The sequence below is a fragment of the Brachypodium distachyon genome, chromosome 2, assembly GCF_000005505.3.
Source record: "Brachypodium distachyon strain Bd21 chromosome 2, Brachypodium_distachyon_v3.0, whole genome shotgun sequence".
In the NCBI taxonomy this organism is placed as follows: Eukaryota; Viridiplantae; Streptophyta; class Magnoliopsida; order Poales; family Poaceae; genus Brachypodium; species Brachypodium distachyon.
Genome location: NC_016132.3, coordinates 43,823,941 through 43,843,424, shown reverse-complemented (window position 1 = coordinate 43,843,424; position 19,484 = coordinate 43,823,941). Strand labels below are relative to the sequence as shown.

The window sequence follows — 19,484 nt, the reverse complement described above, 5'->3', positions numbered from 1 at the left end:
GAATATAAAGAGTTCCTTCTTGAGTTTCAGAAAATAAAAAGTTACGCCTCGCGTTGGGTGTGCTTGCGCAAATTGAACGACCTCTCAACTCTCAAGCCCTCACCCGAGAGCACCGCGAGCCCGTGAAACCCTAGCGCATCCGTACGCCGCCGGCGATGTCAGACTTCCCATTTTATCCATACGGCGGCGGTGGCGCAGGCGACGATCCGGCGGCGAGGTACTCGTCCTACGAAGTCGACCTCATCGCGGCCCGCTACGCCGGCGACCGGTTTCCCTACCCATCCGCCTCCGGTGCATTCGACGCTCATGTCGGCGCGAGGCGACCCTCCGAAGGTGCGAGCAGCTCATGCCCTGTTCGCTTAAGTGACGTTGTTCTACTGTGTTTACTGGATAATGCTACTGATTTGTACCGGATACACAAGTGCGCAAGCGTATTCGTTGTGAAATAACTGTTGAACTCGTTCGGCTTGACTGACTTTTGCTATGAGATCATGTTACGAAGTAGCAATTAGATGTGGTATCTGTTGCATACTAGCATGTGTTCAGTGTTCGTAGTGCCCTAGTGGACGTTTCTCAGATACTCCCTCCTTTTCACAAATGTTGGCGTATTTGGTTTCTTTAAAATAAGACTTTAATCAGTGATAACTCTATTAGTGTGTAACTTATATGATATGAAACCATAATTAGTAGCAAGAACTTTTGAAGATGAATCTATTGATATATATTTCATGTATGAAAAAACACATTAATTTAGTAAATCTTGGTCAAAGTCTTGTCTTAACGAAACAAAATATGCCAACCTTTGTGAAAAGGAGGGAGTATATGGCAAGCCAAATTTTGGCAAGGTTTGCCAGGGTTCGCAAAGGCTGACTTTTAATTGACTCTTATTTGAAATTTGCTGATGTGGAAGAAAGAGAAATAGGTGAGAGAAGGGAACTGACTCTTCGTAAAGAGTAAGACTAAGGGCATCCGCTAAGGCTGACCCTTAACCGACTCTTATTTGAAATTTGCTTATGTGGAGGAAAGAAAAATAGGAGAGAAAAGAGAACTGACTCTTCGTGAAGAGTCGGACTCTTAAGGAAAGAATCGACTAAGAGTCAACCTATTTGCCATTTTACATCATCGCATTTAATGCTAACAAATCATTTATAGTAAGTCTAAAGACACAACCTATTACATGTTTTATTTTGTTTTCAATTCTAGATGACTTGAAGAGTCAATGCCGACTCTACTATTGCGGATATCCTATTAAGGAAAGAATCGACTAAGTGTCACCATATTTACCATTGTATGTGATTGCATTTAATCCGAACAAATATTTTATATCAAGTCCAAAGACACAACCTATTACATGTGTTATTTTGTGGCCGACTCTAAATGACGTGGAGAGTCGGTACTTACTTACTCACGACTCTACTATTGTTGATGCCCTTAGGTTGGGCATTAACCAAACATAGGCAATCTTGCCAAAATTTGGCTTGCCAATTTTTTGGCCAACATTCTTGAGCCCACACTTGGCCAAAGATTTGGCAAAAATCTGTGAGAGAGATGGCTAGATGCTCATTGGCTACCAATTTTTTGGTAACAAAGCAAGCAATGCTAGCTTTGGCTCAAAACTAAACACACCCATATACTAGCAGGACTAGGAACATATTTACTGGTTTGTTACATTATCTGAACCGTGCAGCTACCTAAATCTAATTTTTTTTATCAGTTAAAAGACCCTTTTTTACCAGTTAAAAGACAGTCAAGAATAGGTAAGACGAGTGGCAGTGCCACTAGCTTCTATTTATGTGGTTATGCCTGTCTCATAGTCGGTTCTTAACTTGTTTGTAAGCATTCACACAAACTTTGAAACACTGCTAGCAAAATCTATCATATCCGATACTGATACGACTGGGATATGTATCCAGCGAGTATTGGCAGAATGAACATAAAAAACGAAGACCAAAAAATCCGGATACATAGTGATACGGCCCAGCCCAATAAGGGTAACCCCCCCCCCCCCCCCTGTCCCTTGTGCTCCTTTACCTAATTCTTTTGCCCCTCTGTTCCAACTTCCAGTCCCAACCGCCTCTCCCCTATCCCCTCTTGGCGGCGGCGACCGGTGACCCCAGCCGACGGTGAGCAAGCCACCCCAGCCGATGGCTAGCCAGCAATAGCCTTGAGTTCCTTCTCCCTTCCAGCATCTAGCACCCCTCTTCTTCCCGTCGCACCGTCTCACCCCTGTCCCTTTTGCAGATCCCTAAACCCTAAGTGACGGACTGGTATTTGATCTTCCAACTATGACATATAATTTATTATTCAGTTTTAGAAGTATGCACTCATTTGATTTTTGAAAACAGCTGCATCCGTATCACCCCGATACCGATGCACGTATCTGCATCAATCTGACCATTTTGTCAAGGATTAGTTGTTGTATGACCGAAGCAATTCAAGATTGTCAACCTATCTTTCCACTGGCTTTGTAGTTGGTAGAGCTTCTGATAGCTATTTCTGGAGTTGCTTATGATCCTTTGTATACATCAATGTGCTTTGGGGGCTTGTCCAAGTTGAAGGAAACTATGTGGTACTCCCTCCGATCCATAATAAGTGTCTCAGATCTAGTACTAACTTAGATCTGAGACACTTATTATGGATCGGAGGGAGTAGTTCTTTTGGATTTCCATGGGTTTTTATTGCTAAGAATTCCATGGGGTTTCTGAAAGTTGAAACATCTCAGGTTCTACGCAGTTTTAGCCTTTAAAACATTTCAGCATAGAATGAGCCTACAGCACAAGAAAACTGAGGTTTGGATTTTACATAATTTACAGTTTGAGTTGAGGATTGAATAAACCTTGGAACTATCTTGGAAGGTGTTAGTTCTTTGTTATCACATAAGTGGATTTACTGGTCCTTTTTGTCATATGATGAATTCGTGCTCGAGTGTTGGATTACCATGTATGTCTTTTTTGAATCTAGTGGTGATGTAGGATGCGAAGAAGCTTTGTCTAAAAGTTCATACAAAACAAAATGCAAGTCAGATTTTTAGAGATAGCTTCATGGTGTTCTGTAGATGTGCTTATGCAAGTCTACTTTTGAGGTGTTGTGATATCTCTCATGACATCCTGTAAATGGCGTTTGTTCTTTATGTTTTGGTGATGAAAATATACAACTTATATTAGTTCTAAAGTGAGGAGTGTGAAGCAGTTCTCAGATTGCTTGATAAATTTGTTGAAACTATGCTTACAGTATCATAATTTTAATTATTTTTAGTTCGATAATGATTTAGTACCATTCATTTCAGTATATTATTATTGCTACTATTTATTTTCAGTATAAGGTTGTCTAATACAGCTAGCTTATATAGTTCTTTTGTATATCTACTATAGTTCTCTATCATCAGTATATTATGGGAAGTCATAGTACTATGGGCCAGAGTGAGGCTTTATATTCTTCAAACAGTATGGCCAAACGCCCTAGGGTTGAAAGCAGCCTTCCTATTTATCCACAACGACCTGGGGAAAAGGATTGTGCCTTCTATATGAGGACCAGAACCTGTATGTATGGAGAAGGCTGCAAATTTGACCATCCACAGTGGGTTCCAGAGGGTGGGATTCCAAATTGGAAAGAGGTGATTATCTGTCATTTTTATTCTTTCTAGATCTAGAGGTCTGTATGTTCTGTGTTGATTTATAGTAAGTTTTTAAAAAGTTATGCTATTTCCAAAACCATAAATGCATTGCCTTTAATATGTTGGCAGTGAAAACAGAAGGTAAGAGTACAAATATTATTGATCATGCTTCTTTCCGATAGTGGGTTTGACAACATCAATGTGTGAACGATAATCACAGGATTAATTCTAATAACGGCGCTATGGTTCTTTCTTCTGTTAGGTGTGGCTAGGGTGGTGTTTAGGTTGTGATTACATATTTTTTGAGCAAGAAATAAGCCAATATTCATCCTGCTTAAATATGTTCTAAACATTTAGTGTGTAGTACCCGTGCAAATTGACTCATGTTTAAGGGCAACCTATCTGGCACATCCACCTATACTGCTACAATAAAAATGCATAGCATTTGGAGGTAAGAATAGTTTCCAATGTAGGCATAAATTATGTGTCAACATGTAAAAACATCTTTTGAACAAAGATGTGAACCAAATATTGTGTAGCATGTTTTATCCTGTTACTGTATCTCTTTTTTATGATGTTTATAGCAATTGGTCAACATTCTAATCTTGTATAAAGGTCAATGTTTGCATATGGGCATGTATGCATTTTTGTTATTGTGCCATGGCTATAATTTCCATTGAAGCGTTAATAGTCCAGACAAGTTTCGGGAATCGGAACATTTCCATGGTTGCTTCAAACTTTTTTTTTTTGACAGAGATCAATTTAATTCTTATCTGCTTTGACAAACAGAATTTACTATTCCACGCTAGAAAACCCATCTAGCTTCAAATCATGTTTCGATAGTCCTCATCAATTGTATAACAATAGTTAGCAAATTTAGTTTGTAAATTAATTAAATTTTAATAAGTTCCTTATTTACTGCTCATGAAATTTAATTCAAATATATTGGAAACAGAAACCTGGTTATAATAGAATGGGGTGACTTAATAATTGACATATGAAAAAAAGGGTATAAGATCTGTTACGATGAACTAAAGGGCAGATAATTCATCCCCCCCTACATTTCTAAATTATTATTTATATTCCCCGGAACAGTAAACGGGACTGATTTGGTACTGGTACTTTCCATTCCAAGAGCCAAACCAAAATGGCCTCCAGAATGGAATTTGATAGCCTGGATGCCGGGCAGGTGGAAGGCACAACCAACCAACCGGGCTATGGCTTGTGCTCACATTGATTATACAACATATGTACATTGGTCAAGAGCATATGCATAAGGTGAACATTGGCCTTTCTATCTTGCCATGTGCCCATGCCTCTGTTTCCCTTGCCATCTCGCCTTTGAACCTTTTGTGTGCCATCAATCATGATTCACTTCATCTGACCTATAGGGCTGTATGCCCCACCCCCTCTCCCTCTCACCCCACCGGGGCCTTGCAGTTCATAATATATACTGTATAATTATCAACAGAGGCTAAGAGGCTACACCACCATGCCCATCCAGGGTACCGCCGGCATCACACCTCCGCGTTTGTGCTCGGCTTATGGCATAGCCCTACGCCAAACCTAGTTTCCACAGAGGCTAGTAGGCTACATAGTTTTGTTTGGAGATCCATTGTTATGTTCTGTTGAGATTCTGTAGGAAGGTGGAAAAAAGGAGAGTACAGTCAGTCAGGAAGTTTGTTGTTGAGATTTTTTAGGAAGGTTAGGCACTACTACAAGAGCAGTGTAATGATGTATACCTACAATCACTAACTCTCATTTATGCAATGTAGTAAAGATATCTAACACACATTCTTTTTTTAATCTTTTGAACAATGGCTGGTTCATATTTCAACTATGAGTAAACATCTACACTTGAGTTTAGGGGACAAACATATACTTTTCAGAAAATAGAAGGGTAAATATATCAGTCTTGTTTGCAAACAAGTTTGCAACTGTTCTGACTCTGTTTTTTTTTTAACCATCTTATCAGTTTTGGTATTTTTCAGTCTTCTGATTAAATGGCTGTGATATTATGCGTCTGTATCTTCTGTATTGTAATCCTCCAAAAGATACTTCTCTTGCTTGCTAAAACTCATTTTGCAGGCTCCGAAGGATGAGGAATCCTATCCTGAACGACCAGGGGAACCAGATTGTCCTGTAAGCAGTTGATAGCTCTGTTTTAGAATCTGGCTGACCAATATGTTCATAATATTGTCCTTGGTACTGCAGTTTTTTATGAAGACTAGGAGGTGTGGGTTTGCATCTAAATGCAAGTTCAATCATCCTAAGGAAAAGGTTAATGTAACAGTGGCTGGAACAGGCAACAAAGTAAGTTATTTTCATTTGCTAAATGGAGCCTTTTCATGATCATAAATCTCACTGTGCTTGTTATTCTTTGACTGCAGGGGTCACAAATTTCCGAAAGTTCCATCTCACCAGTGAAGCCTTCTGAGCCTTGTCCGGTAACAAGATATCTCCACCCCTCCCCCTCCCCCTCCCCCTCCTCTTTTATGTGGTATGTTGGTAAAATCAGTTTCCCTTTGTCTTCCCATACTTCAGTTTTTTCCAAAAGGGAAATGCAAATTTGGCACAAACTGTAAGTTCAGTCATGCAAAGGATATCGAGGTCCCTTCAAGTGGACATGAATCCAAAAGTACAGCAACTGTTGAAGCAGCTGGTCACAATATTGCAGCCAGTGATTCAGTTTCAGCAAAGAAGTTGACACCAGTTGCTCAGGAGCATAACTCAAAGGGGATGCCTATAAGACCAGTATGTATTTATCAAGTGCCATTTTCTTTGTCTAAAGCAGTAAATTTTAAGTTTACACGTAATTACCTGTTTTTCACTATATAAATGATGGCAATAAGCTCGAAGCTCTGTAATGCAAGACCACAATTTTAAACATGCCTTGTGCTTTCTGGAGATTCTGTGGTATCAGTGTTCAACTAAAAATTTATGATAATATTGCTCTCTACAAGTTCTGTTACGACAGCATTCTGAAACTTATCAAAATACTTGTATATCTTGACGGTATATATATTGGAACACTACATTTTCTGTTTTGGATCCAAGTCAGTGAGCATAATGCTTGTTTTGATGAGATACCTTTTCCCTTCCTCTATTGCAGGGCGAAGTTGATTGCTCATTTTATATCAAGACTGGCAGGTACCCTCTTCTGAACCAAAATACGTGCTATTTTTAGTTCACTTTGTCACCTTTGTGGCTTTGCACATACACTTGGGCGCACCTCGATCTCACAGTTCCTTTCGTCCCTCTACAGCTGCATGTATGGTTCGACATGTAGGTTCAACCATCCTGAACGACATCATCCAGGTTTGTTTTTGTTTAGAAGACAAAATTGTCACCAGCTTACTCTGTTCAATTTCGTAAATTTGACTCGCAATGTGTTACACTGGTTGAACTGAGCACTTAAATCCATAACCCATGAGTCTTTAAAGGTAATAAACTCGTGTTGGTCCAAAACTGGGACATATGAAACTTGAATCTGGTTTTAGTTTTGCTAAAAAAAATAGTTTCCAGGACACTCCCATGGGCCTTCTCTCATACCTGCTTTGCAATGTGGCGTACAACAGCATATTTTTGTAAAACAAAGTCAGCCAAGCAAGCAGCAAGTAGCTACACCAGCCAGACAAGTTTATGATTTCATATTAAGTTTTTTATTGTACCTTTCAATGTTCAATTCATCCTTGCCTCAAACATGAAATTCAATCTGACAGTAGCATTCTGGGCTGTGTCTGTGGTTGCACTTATGATTAGAAAAATATACTTATTGTCAGCAGGCTTCTTAAACACCTTGAATCTTTTATGCTATTACTATGAGTGCCTTTCTAAGTCTGTTTCTCTGTCCTCTCACAGTTTTGGATTTTCCACTAGTGGCTCCACTGGGTCAATCTATTCTTCCTACTTCATCTGTTGTCCCAGTTGAGATGCTAAATCGAGCTACCAATTTCCTTCCAAACTTTGATTTTCATGCGACACATGTGCCGGTAAGGGTAAACAACGGAATTAGAAACCAGTAGAATTTTTGTGTTGCAAGATACCCAGATTGACATGGTCTCTTTTAAATTACAGATTGAACCTGAGCCAATAGCCTACCCTCAGAGGCCGGGAGAAACTGTTTGTGATGTATGTTACATAACTATCTCTTTACCAATTCCTGTGTTATATACTTACATGTCCTATGTACAAGCTCCACTGTTATCCTCATTTTGCTTGTTTAATGCAGTTCTACATGAAGACAGGATTTTGTAAGTTTTCTGAAAAATGCAAGTTTCATCATCCAGTTGATCGCTCTGCATCTGCTCCGGTTGCAAGCACGGAGCCCCGTCAGAAATCAGTGACTCTTACTCTTGCTGGCCTTCCGAGGAGAGAGGTAACATAAAACTATGCCTGTTAATAAATCAGGATCCATGTTTGTTTGTTTCGCTAAAAATATCCCTTCCAAAGTCAGCAATGCTATATTTGTGGGCCCAGCTTTTGTTGTAAGCATTGGTCATGTCAGCTGGTCCTTTTCATCATAAAGATGTCATTTGCTCATTGTCATAAAAAACTAAACTTGATTTGTCCATTTGTTCCTGATTTCATATGTTCACTCTTTAACTATATATACTAAGCTGCTGCCAGTAGCTAAGGACCCAGGATAATGAGATGAGTTCATGCCCTCTCTAACGTTGATGCGAATTGGCCAACATTGAAGTATTACCTAATAATTGTGCAGGATGCGGAGGTCTGTTCCTTCTACATGAAGACCGGCACATGCAAATTCGGCGTGCAATGCAAGTTTGACCACCCACCCCCAGAGGAGGCTATCGCCAAGGTGTCGAAGCAGGGAGCCGCGGAGGAAAAAGGTGGGAAGAAGGAGGCCGCAGGGCTGAGCTACGTCCTGGGAAACTAGACCATGACAAGTTCCTCCTATTTGTCGCCGTGCTGGTTTATTTACCGTGTGAAGAAGACCTGCCTGCCGTTGGTTAACTATGTTTCCTTGATGATGATTGTTTTACCTGACCTTTCTGCTGTGATATAGCAGCAGCAGCAGCAGCAGCAGTACTCCAAGCCTGCAATAGATTACCGCCCGGTTGGATAGTTATCGCTGTTATTGGATTTGGTCGTGGCTTTACTGATAATTGGTTGGTTGAGCTTGCTTGTACTACTGGACAGTAGCAATAGATTTCTGTCATGCCGTGCTGTAGCCTCTAGTGCCGTAATGGCATCTGCTCGAGGCGCGCGTGCATGCTTGGCGTTGCCCGCGGCAGCTACGCACGCCCTTTCTTTCTCACATGCGCGGGGTACTGTTGCGTCGTCGTCGTTCAAGGCTGCAACCGCGCCTAGGCCGTACTGTGTTGCTCTATATATGTATCTACCGTCTCGTACTGCCCTGCGTAGATCCATTTGCCGCTGGCGCTCTGAATGAGAGATGGTCATCATCAGGACGACGGTGGGGAAGCCTAAGCCTTACCGCCGTGCTTGAAGCAGTTTGCTTACCAGTACATGGCTGTTTACTGCGTAGTGTTTCTAAGTCACTTCACTTTGCTGCTTGCCTGGCACTGGCCGCGTGTCGAGAACCGGTGAAAGGTTTTCACAACTCACAAGTAAATATGCAGATGTACTACTGTACTACCAAGTGTGAGAACCTGTGTACCAAATTCCCATTTATTCAGCAGAACGGTCTGACTTTATTTGATCATCCACGCCGAGTATAAAAAAGCCTGGGCCTGCTAGGGAAGAAACCCGCCCGGTATGGTTTCGTTTCCTTAGAAAGTGATTTGGCATGGGACAAACGAGTATATTTTTTTAACCATCTGGCCTGAAATTCGAGTGAAATCCAGGAGCAAAGGGTGCTACTAGATCATCCAGTCATTACGTTAGAGACTCGTTCGTGACACCGAGTACAATTGATTGATAAAAGAAACGCATCAGAATGCACACATAAGCATAATTGATCGATAAAAAACGCATCAGGACACACACATAATTATAATTGATCGATAAAAAAGTAGCACAACACAGGTTTTGGATAAACCAAAAACTCCAGATGCCAACTTCTCTAGCTGCTGACATTCGTATTTTGATATTTTCCAAATATCCGGTGACGCGTAAAGATGAAACATGCACAAGCCATAGTAATCTTGTAGGTTTTATGGAGTCTGTATGAGCCACCCACGATGTCGGGGACACACTCATCGTAAAACAGGTTGTCAAATTCTTAAATCATCGTCAAACCGACGAGAGAAAAAAGCAAACATCACACAATTATGAGCTCTGATATCCACAAACCCCATGAAATATACCATAATAGTGGCATCATGATGGGATGGAGTCGAGAACTTTTGATTTGTGCGTCGCCTCCTCCACCGTCAGGCCGCCACTGTCAGAAGGACACAAAATCACGAAGAAAGTACTGAGCAATAAGCCAAACGTCGACGCTACGGTTTCTTTCGCTGCATGAGCGAGAAAGATAGCTCCCAAACTCCCAATTGCACCCGTGAGAAATGAGAAAAAAACACGGAGGTACGAGTCCAGGGCTACGTGTCAAGCGATCACCACTAGTTTAATTTTACGGCGGCTTAACCAAACCCACCGAACAAGTCCCGGAATTTGGTTGGAAACCATGCCAGCGCGATAGCAAGACATGCATCGTTGCCTGTCTGCCGTGGTTTTCGCGTTCACGGCGCCCTCGACCATACAATTTTCGCGTCCATGACGTCCAGCACGTTGCAGGGAGGCACGACGACGCATAACGGGCATGTTTTCCCGGCACAAACGAGGGGCCGGGTCGTGGTACCACGAGTCTAGGAGCGAGCAGGGACCAGGTCCACGTACCCACCGGGCCGGCTGGGGGACGCGACACGTCCCGTGCTTGCATGGCAGGCGGCTGCCACGTCCCACGGACAGCAACTCCCGTCAGGTAGCCAGCCAGGCCCAGCAAGGCTGAGGCTGATCGGTTGGAGGAGGAGCATGTACAGTACTGGCTCGTCGTCGCCTAGCTAGCTAGAGCATAGCGAACGCACCCAGCTGGAAAATTTAACAAAGGAGAATTGCACGCGATCGATTTGATTCCGGCCCTTTTCTGGAGGCTGTGACAGTGATGGCTGACGGCGGCACCTTTCAAGTTCGAAGCGTGCTGTACTGTGTGGTGTGTAGAGAGATAAACGACGACGGGTTAACGATTAATCAGCGTTGAGGTAATCCGGTCGAGCTCCCGTTCCGGGCTGGTTGCTGCGTGTCAGTTGGTCCATCTGACCATCCGTGCCAGCAGGCCCAGATCGCCTTTATACTGCTGACAGTCGGGCACCAGCGCATGCTGACACATGTAACGAGAGCAGTCGATTTGGACTTGCAGAAGTTCAATAAGAATTTGCTAGATTCCATCCTTGGGAACATTTCGTAAAAAGGCTTCCGAGGAATGATGCTCTGAGATTTCTATGAACTTCTTATGCCCGGATCTCATTAAGATTCCTACGTTTCGGACCTTGTAGCACCGGAAATACTACACGTACCGCGCTTCTAAGTTACGATTCCAGGAGTGCCGGTTCATAAGAGAGCTCGCAAAGGCGAGCTTAATTATTCGAGTTCGAGCTAGGGACCGAGCCGCGCACGGAAAGCAACGTATAACGAGGGTTTTTTTAATCTTTTGCACGGGCGTATATCTTTTATTTTTGCAGGACACGTACTCTGGCATGTACTCCTACATGTATACATTGTTGTACGACGTACGTTTAACAGTAGGGCAAGCACCGGTACATACGGCTACGCCATCAATCAGCCACAGCCTACACCCAGCTACGTACGTACCTAAACGGAATCTCCATCGGCCGGCCTCGCACATCGCAGCACACACGCAATGTCGGCACACTTGTAGATTAGGGGGAGGGGATCCTCGGTTCTCTATCTTTCCTGTGCATATAAAATTGTGGAGTGCTACCTGAAAATCGGATTTGAGAGAGAATTAACAGTCGGTGACCACGGTACCGTTTTCTTCCCAAACAATTCAACAGATTCGAGCTCCATGGCATGTGACGCGATGCAAGCGAACCCCGCGAAGACGCGATCCCGAGCTGAGCAGTAGAGCCCCACATGGAGTACTTTGCTTAGCGGCGAGTACTGTAGGTATGTATTATTAGCAGCGGAAAGCCGACACAGGGTGTAGCTAGCTAGCTCTAGCTTCGATCCTGTCGAGCAGCTCTATAGGAGGCCGGCGCAAGAGCCAAGGTTTCTTCTTGGCGTGAACCGACCGGTCGCCGCGGGAGCCGTTCACGGAGAGGGGATCCGAACGGGTAAGAGTACAGGAACAGGACGTATATAATGTTTTTCGCAACAACAAAAAAAAGGACGTACGTAATGAGTAGGAGTACGTGCTGGCCGGACAAGGACGGGAGACGGGCCGGCGATCTGCCCTACTCCCCGTCAAAATCAACAAACCACTCGCGGCAACTTATCGTGCGTGAACGGTTTGCGGTCAATCACTGGAGCTCCAATAAATTGCGAGAATATCCAGTGCTTCCACCTCTTTTGAAGACGTGCACGCGTGTTGCTAACTCACCGTAGCATCTTTAGAAAGTTTTCAAAAAAATTCAAATAAATTGAAAAGGTTCATAAGATTTTTGAAAATTTTGAAAAAAAAAATAGGAGTGCTACGGTAGAACCTAAAAGGGTGTGAGCATTGAATATTTTTATTTCTTTTTTAATGAAATGCTGGAACTTTCTGTCTCTTTGAGGTGTCCAAAAAAAAGTTGCACTATAAATCGTCAAACTATTTTGGATGTCTAACTTAGATCTGGAACTTTAAAAATCATCATCTAAGTCCTCGAACTACAGTTATGGATTCATCCAGGTTCGAATCGATTGGTGTGTTGACCATTGACCAAAACCATTTCTAAGCCAATTTGGACCAGATGAGTCATTAAGCATGCTTCGAGGAACTGTATGATGATTTTAAAAGTTTTGGGACATACATGCCGAAATAGCTCGGGGACCTCCGATGCACATTACTCATTATTATTTTTAGACGCGAGAATAAACCTTTCGAAGACTAAGATAGAAGTGAGGCAAATGCTGGATAAAAGTGTAAAATAAAGGAAACTGAATACATGGATATCGTCCTTCGCAGGTTCATTATTTCAATCGACGTCTAGTCATAGATCTCGTAAGGATCTTGAAGATGCCTATGACGTACTAGTACCATGTTCGTTTGTAAATATTCATCACTCTTGGACCAAGGTGTACGTGCATAGCCAATTAGCAACTAGGCGATTACTAGTCGTAGGTTTTGGATGCAGATTAACAAAAACATGTGCTATGCGATGCAGGTTCGTTCACTCTTTTAAGATTTGGATATCTCGAGTCACTCCGTACTTTGAAGATCAGGGATAGCATATACTAAGCAAAGAAATTGATACAAAGTCGATTTTGAGATTTAAAATCTCTCTCTTCCCCACACGGCCACGGCCACGCAGAATGGAGAGAACTTTTTCTTTGCTTTTGCTATTTCTAGGACGAGTGAAAAATAAATATTCCAAGTCGATGCTAATAATCATCTGATCCAATCAATGAGACTCATGCAAGTACAAAAAATGAAAAAATAATATTAATCAGATGGCAATGATTGTTGATTGAGAAATTATTATTTCTACGTCAACTGAGAAATAAATACTTCCTCTTCCTTTTTGACTCTGTCACCAAAATGTGGCAAGGGCCAAGGGCAGGAAATGCCCTTCTTTTGACTTTTGTCTTGTCACCACAAGAGCACATCTAAACAGACCTTTAAGATGGCATCTGAGCAGTAGTAAGAGGGAGGGGTAGCATATTGGAAAGCAATGAATGAGCCAGCTACCCCGTTCAAAAGGGTCCAGCTCTGCCAGGCTAGGAGGCTATGGGGCCCAAATCATTACCAGCTGGGGTTCCCAGATCGGATCATCACCGCACCGCACCCATAGGGAGAGAGGAACCCCAGAGTTTTGTGCTCATCATGGCTTTTAACACCTACAGTACTGTAGAAGTGTAGACTCTAGAGAAGAGAGAGCATCAGAGGAGGGAGGGGGCAGGGCACAAAGATGAAAAAGTCTCTTCTTTCTCTCACTCCTAAGCACATAGGGAGCTGTGCTTGCTGTGTTACCTCCTGTTACCCACACCAACCAGTTATATCACCACACACGCACATAGGGAGCTGTGCTTGCTGTGTTACCTCCTGTTACCCATACCAACCAGTTATATCACCACACACGCACATAGGGAGCTGTGCTTGCTGTGTTACCTCCTGTTACCCACACCTACCAGTTATATCACCACACACGCACACAGCCAAACCAGAGGACCAGTGCTGATGTTGCCATCATCTCTACTCCCAAGAACTCTCATGTTCTCTTTCACATGCCATGCCAGCTGGTTGCTCATACTCTGCTGCCGCAGCAGTTTATGCTAATACTGGCTAAAATAAGTAATTTGTATCTGTAGAATCTTAGAGCACAGGAATGATGATTATTGCCAATATGGAAGAGAGGCTCATCATCTTCGACATGATCAAATCACAAGGAGAGATAACTAGCAGCAGAGTAAAAAGAAAGAACGAATGTCGGATAGTTTTATTCATGAAAATGGTAGCATATGATGTATCAGCACCACAAACCAGCAGAAGCAGCAAAATGGCATCAATTAACACCAACATTTCCCCTCTCTGCACCCAATCACCACTTGATTTCCTTTTACCTCTAAAATGACAACTAGCTCTGTACCCTCTTCTCCTCCCCACCTCCACCAAAATTTTCCATTTCTCCGGGGAACCAATCTTCCAATGGATTCCGATGTTTTGCTATATGGTATTTACATGTAACGAAAACCGCAACCGACATTCCCTCTCTACCTCCCACTCCCCTCTCCTCTCTATGATATGCTAATCTAAACAACATTACAAACATTGCCCTCATTAGCTGCTGGTCTAGGGCCTAAGATGGAAAGCAAAATGTATCAAAATACAAAGTGAAAGAGCCTGAAAGGTGAAAGAATTCGATGGGTCGGCATATGAATGGCAGAGGTAGTAACAAGAAATGCGGTAATGAGGGGGCAAAATGGGGTAGGCTCTTCCACACACCAATCTCAGCTCATTATGCCCATGCTCAATGGGGAATTATTATGCAGCTGGTGAAATGCTATGTAGGCTGGTATTGTTGCAAGTTTGGGAGTAAAAGGCTGGCATGGGAAAGGGGAGCCTATGCATTAATGGAATTGGGAAAATAGGGTACCGGTGCTTCTCAAGAACTGGAGACGGCATAGTGTCTCACTGAGTAGCGCAGGACTTGCAAGCTAGGGCAGATCATCTCTTTCACTCTCACCCCATCTTTGTATATCTTGAATGTAGGGACTATCCGCACGTCCTCTGCCTTTGCTACCATAGGGCTGTTGTCAACATTTACCTGTTGGGTCACATTGCATGTTATTACATTTAGCAATGCTTGCTGAAACTAACTGATACCCTAGAGTTGAAGAAGAGACATGTCAGGTAGCTTACCTTCAGAAAATTCACCAACGGGCATTCGCTGCAAAGAGAGTCCACAGCAGGTGTAATGTGTATGCATTGTTGATTCATTGCCGACATGAAGTAAACAACAGATACACCTGAAGAGACAGTAATATCATTGAATATGATAGGCAACCAAAACTGCAATGCAGACAAATCCGATACACTATAAACCTAGTCAAATGCATACATTGTTGATCCATTGCCAACATCAAGTAAACAACAGATACCCCTTAAGAGACAGTAATATTATTAAATATGATAGGCAACCAAAACTGTAATGCACACAATCCTAATACACCGCTCAAGTGCATGCATTGTTGATTCATTGCCGACATGAAGTAAACAAAAGATACACCTGAAGAGACAGTAATATTATTGAATATGATAGGCAACCAAAACTGTGAAGAGGACAAATCTAATACACTATAAACCTAGTCAAATGCATCCATTGTTGATTCATTGCCAACATCAAGTAAACAACAGATACCCCTGAAGAGACAGTATATTGAATATGATAGGCAACCAAAACTGTGATGAAGACAAATCTAACACACTATAAACCTAGTCAAATGCATCAGCAATAATTTATACGCATCAACTAGCTAGCAGTTCCCGTTGTTCATGATAGTACACTGATACACACAAATTCATCAGTGGATATGGTAACCACAATACACATAAATACTTGGGGAAAACTCACCAGGTGAACGTATTGTAGCACAGAATTGCTCCACGTTGGTTACCATCTCAACTTCTCCTCCAAACTTCATGTTTGATACATCCTCACCACGAGTTGTCTTCAAGGCAACTTGAGCACGGAACAATCCTTCTTCAACCTCGGTATCACCAGGAAGCTCTCTGCGGAGCACCTCATAGTCCCGCACACAATCAGCCCAGCGCTCAAGCTAATAAAAGTTAACAAGATCAATACAGCATAAGTGAAATACCAAAAAAATCAGAATGCATATGTCATTGCCTGTTACTTACGTTGGAATAGACCATTGCTCTTCTTAAGAGAGCCTTTTTGTAATTAGGTCTTATTCTCAGAGCCTCATTACAGTCATCAACAGCTTTCTCCCACCGTTCTAGCTTCCACCAGCAAGCTGCTCGGTTGCAGTAGAGCACTGGATTCGAGGGATCATACTTGAGCCCTTCACCATAGGCTATAGATGCATCAGAAAATTTGGCTGCCATAAAAAGCTCATTTCCTTGCGCTCGAGCTCTTGCAACTAGTCGCACATTATTTAGAATCATCCCAACTTCCACATTCCCAGGATCGATAAGTCTAGCATTGTCAGCTGCTTCAACAGCAGCATCAAACCTGCAGAAACCAATCCAAATTTCAATGTGAACCTGCTTTTGCTGCAGTGTAAAAAATTGAGCATTATTACAGTGTTAGAGGATCATACCTTCCCAATGCCATGTCAACCTGGGCTCGCACAATATATACATAAGACTCAACTAGCATGCCCGAGAGTTTAGCTGCCGTCCAAGATAGTAATGCATTGTCTAATTTCAGCAAGCATGCAAGAGTTGAATCAGCCTCCTCTAGCTTGTGGAGACGGAGAAGTGCTTCTGATCTCAAGGCAAGAAGCTGCATGAAAAAGAAAACAGTATGAATTCTACCACAAATCCACAATGTAACACTATTTCGATTTGTCAACACATCAACGAGAAAACACAAGCGACAAAGGAGGGAGGGATTTACCAGCTGAGAGGAGTCGGCTCCAGCCGCAATTGCAGCATCCGCTTCCCTCAGCGCGCTCTTCCAATCTCCAATTTTCCTGGCATCTGTGCTTCTTCCCAGATGCATCTCCACATCCTGCAGCTTCTCCCAGTCTGCAGGATTAGACTCATGAAGATGCCTGGCCTGCGTGAGGTGCCTCCTCGCCTTTTCGATCATTCCCAGCCTGTTGCAAAATCGTTTCAGCAACAATTCAAGCAAATACATCACATGAATTATCTGAATAATAACACTGAATCGCTGCCGTGTCAGGACAGTGCCTTGTTTAAACGGGAACTAGGTATAAGATTTAGGATCCACCAGCATTGTGTTGTCTAAATCCATTGTACCTACAGAAGTTGGCACCAAGCAAGCTTACAAAATAATACAGCTAAGCAGCCCCTTATATCAGCATTGTGTGATGGGAACCACTTGAACACCTCTCCATATGTTTCATGGCCAGCACATAAACCAAGACAAAGTCCTGGTTTTCCTCGCTCACAAACCAACTACCAGCAAATTACGGTGTTCCTCCTCTTGCAATCCAAATATAAGTTTAACCAGAAAAAAAAATACAGACAACGACGATCAAGCAGACCACTGCAAGCAGTAACAACCCCGAATCAAGATCAGGCAACGTAAACAAGAACTAAAACGAAGCGCGCACCAATCGTGTTGTTTTCCTCTTGGAGTTATAGACGCTAACGGGAAAAGCTGGCAACCACATCCAGGAAAGCAACAGGAAGGCAACAGCAACATGCAGGCGCGAAAGCGTGAACGCTTGAGGAAAATCCAAGCAAGAAATAGGGATCTGCGCATCCAACTGGAATCTAATGCCGTTGTGACGCAATGCTGGTTGCAGAGACGAGCACAAGATGCTCACCGGAGGCAGAGACCGGCGAGGCGGCTGTGGGCGCGGCCGCTGGCCGGGTCAAGCCGGACGGCCTCCTCGGATTCGCGGAGCGCGTCGGCGAGCCGGCCGAGCCCGATGAGCGCGGCGGCGCGGTTTCCGCGGCAGGCGGCGCTGTCGGGGCACAGAGACACGGCACGGTCGTAGTACCGCAGCGCCTCCCCGTGCCTCCCCTTCTTGTACCACTCGTTGCCTAAGCGACTCATCTCCTGGAGGCTTGCACCGCTCCCTGCCACCGCCGCGGAACTCGCCGGAGATCTCGAGGGGCGTCCGAGAAAGGACGGTGCATCAATGCTGCTTCTCGCGGGGGACATGCCGGCGCCGCGCATGATGCTCCCGTGGCCGTAGTGGCCGGTACCGGATCCGAGCACGTCCGGGCGGGAGCGCGGCGGCGCCGGCGCCGGCGCCGCGCCAGGCACGCGCCCGGACGGGCAGATGTTCCCGGCGGGGAGCGCATTGGTCATCGGCGAGCTCGCCGTGCTCCCACGGTCTCCAACTCCGCCGCTCCCTCCACTGCTGCTGCCACCGGAGAATATCAACGGTCCAGATCCGCACCGCCGGTGGCCCGGCGGCCGCGGCGGGTTGCTCTCCACCGCCAGCTCACCTGAATGGCTCCTCCCGCCTGCCAGTCGCACCGCCCCAACATTTGACTGAGCCGGCGACTTGGCCGACCCGGACGAGGAGGAGGAGGAGGACGTCGTCCCGCTCGCCCACGCCCGCAGCGGCGACACCGGGGAGCCAAGATCCGCGAACAAGTTGGCCTTGGAGTCCGGCTTGTCCCGCACAGCGCCGCTGTCAAGCGCCAGCGCCGCCGCGCGGAGGCGCAATCGGTCGGCCTCCGACATGGCTGGATCTCACCGGGAGACCTCACCAATGCCACCACCCGCAGTCCGCAACTCCTCCTCCTCTCCCAACCAAACAAGCAGGCATAGAACCACGCAGCACAAGAACAGCTTGTCCTTGCGCGCGCGGTGTGGTGGTTGAGCAATACCAGTCGGCAGGAACCCTGAGCAATAAATCGCGGAGCAAAAGCGCGTGCGGATTTCTCGTGATACGGGGAAATGGGGGGAGATAGCAAGCACCGACCGAAGAAAGAGGGGAGAAGGAAGAGGAGGAAGAAGAAGAGGTCTGGGGCGTGAGGGGAAGAAATAGCTTGGAGACGGGGCATTCTTGAGAGCCTATGAGTATTTTAGGGGGCAAAATAAAAAACTCTTTCTCTCTTCTTGTGGGCTTATTTGGGTTTCTCTCTAATTACAGGGTGGTCACGTGGTTTGGTGCCTTGGAGGTTTGGGCTTTTGTGGTTTACCTTTTTGGGTTTTGGAATGCTGAGGTTTTTCCCCCCTCTCTCTCCTACTTCACCGAGAGCTTTACAGATCTCATTTTTACGGCGTTAGATCTTTACAGCTTTGGCTGACAGTCATTCTGACTTCTATCATTTTGGTTTTTTATTATCCGTTTTCACTAGATTTTGTGCATTAGTTATTTATTTACAAATAAGTTGATTATAAATTTACAAATTTTGTGATATCTTTTGAGATCGCTAATGCATATGGCGTCCTCGCACGACTATCTAAGACAGATGTATATCACATTGATCGTCGATTTATTACAATAGATACTATAATCCTTTTAGAAAAGAAAAAAGATTGTAAAAAGCGATGTACATGGGATACCTAGGGGCAACCCACGGATTTGACTAGCGACAAACCCTTTTAATCAT

At 44.2% G+C, this 19,484-nt stretch overlaps 2 protein-coding genes across 3 annotated transcripts; one reads left to right on the top strand and one right to left on the bottom strand.

Annotated features, from left to right (window-relative positions):
• The first annotated feature begins 34 nt into the window (after positions 1 to 34).
• LOC100828596 (zinc finger CCCH domain-containing protein 8) lies at positions 35 to 8,798 on the top strand. Of its 2 annotated transcripts, XM_003569315.4 has the most exons (12): positions 35 to 333; positions 3,372 to 3,613; positions 5,702 to 5,755; positions 5,828 to 5,926; positions 6,004 to 6,060; positions 6,158 to 6,367; positions 6,726 to 6,763; positions 6,879 to 6,931; positions 7,475 to 7,605; positions 7,691 to 7,744; positions 7,845 to 7,991; positions 8,337 to 8,798. In XM_003569315.4, exons 1-12 carry the CDS (start codon positions 156 to 158, stop codon positions 8,511 to 8,513), a joined length of 1,440 nt encoding a protein of 479 aa, XP_003569363.1. In that variant the 5' UTR covers positions 35 to 155; the 3' UTR covers positions 8,514 to 8,798. The 2 variants fall into 2 exon arrangements, with proteins under 2 accessions (XP_003569363.1, XP_010232025.1); XM_010233723.3 differs by lacking the exon at positions 3,372 to 3,613 and having other exon boundaries at positions 159 to 333.
• Positions 8,799 to 14,167: 5,369 nt separating this feature from the next.
• Positions 14,168 to 18,893, bottom strand: LOC100827779 (TPR repeat-containing thioredoxin TTL1). Its single transcript, XM_003569312.4, has 7 exons — positions 17,738 to 18,893; positions 16,840 to 17,041; positions 16,541 to 16,725; positions 16,119 to 16,452; positions 15,832 to 16,036; positions 15,120 to 15,226; positions 14,168 to 15,024 (listed from the first exon to the last, which is right to left on the bottom strand). Exons 1-7 carry the CDS (start codon positions 18,607 to 18,609, stop codon positions 14,863 to 14,865), a joined length of 2,067 nt encoding a protein of 688 aa, XP_003569360.1. The 5' UTR covers positions 18,610 to 18,893; the 3' UTR covers positions 14,168 to 14,862.
• Between the last annotated feature and the right edge of the window lie 591 nt (positions 18,894 to 19,484).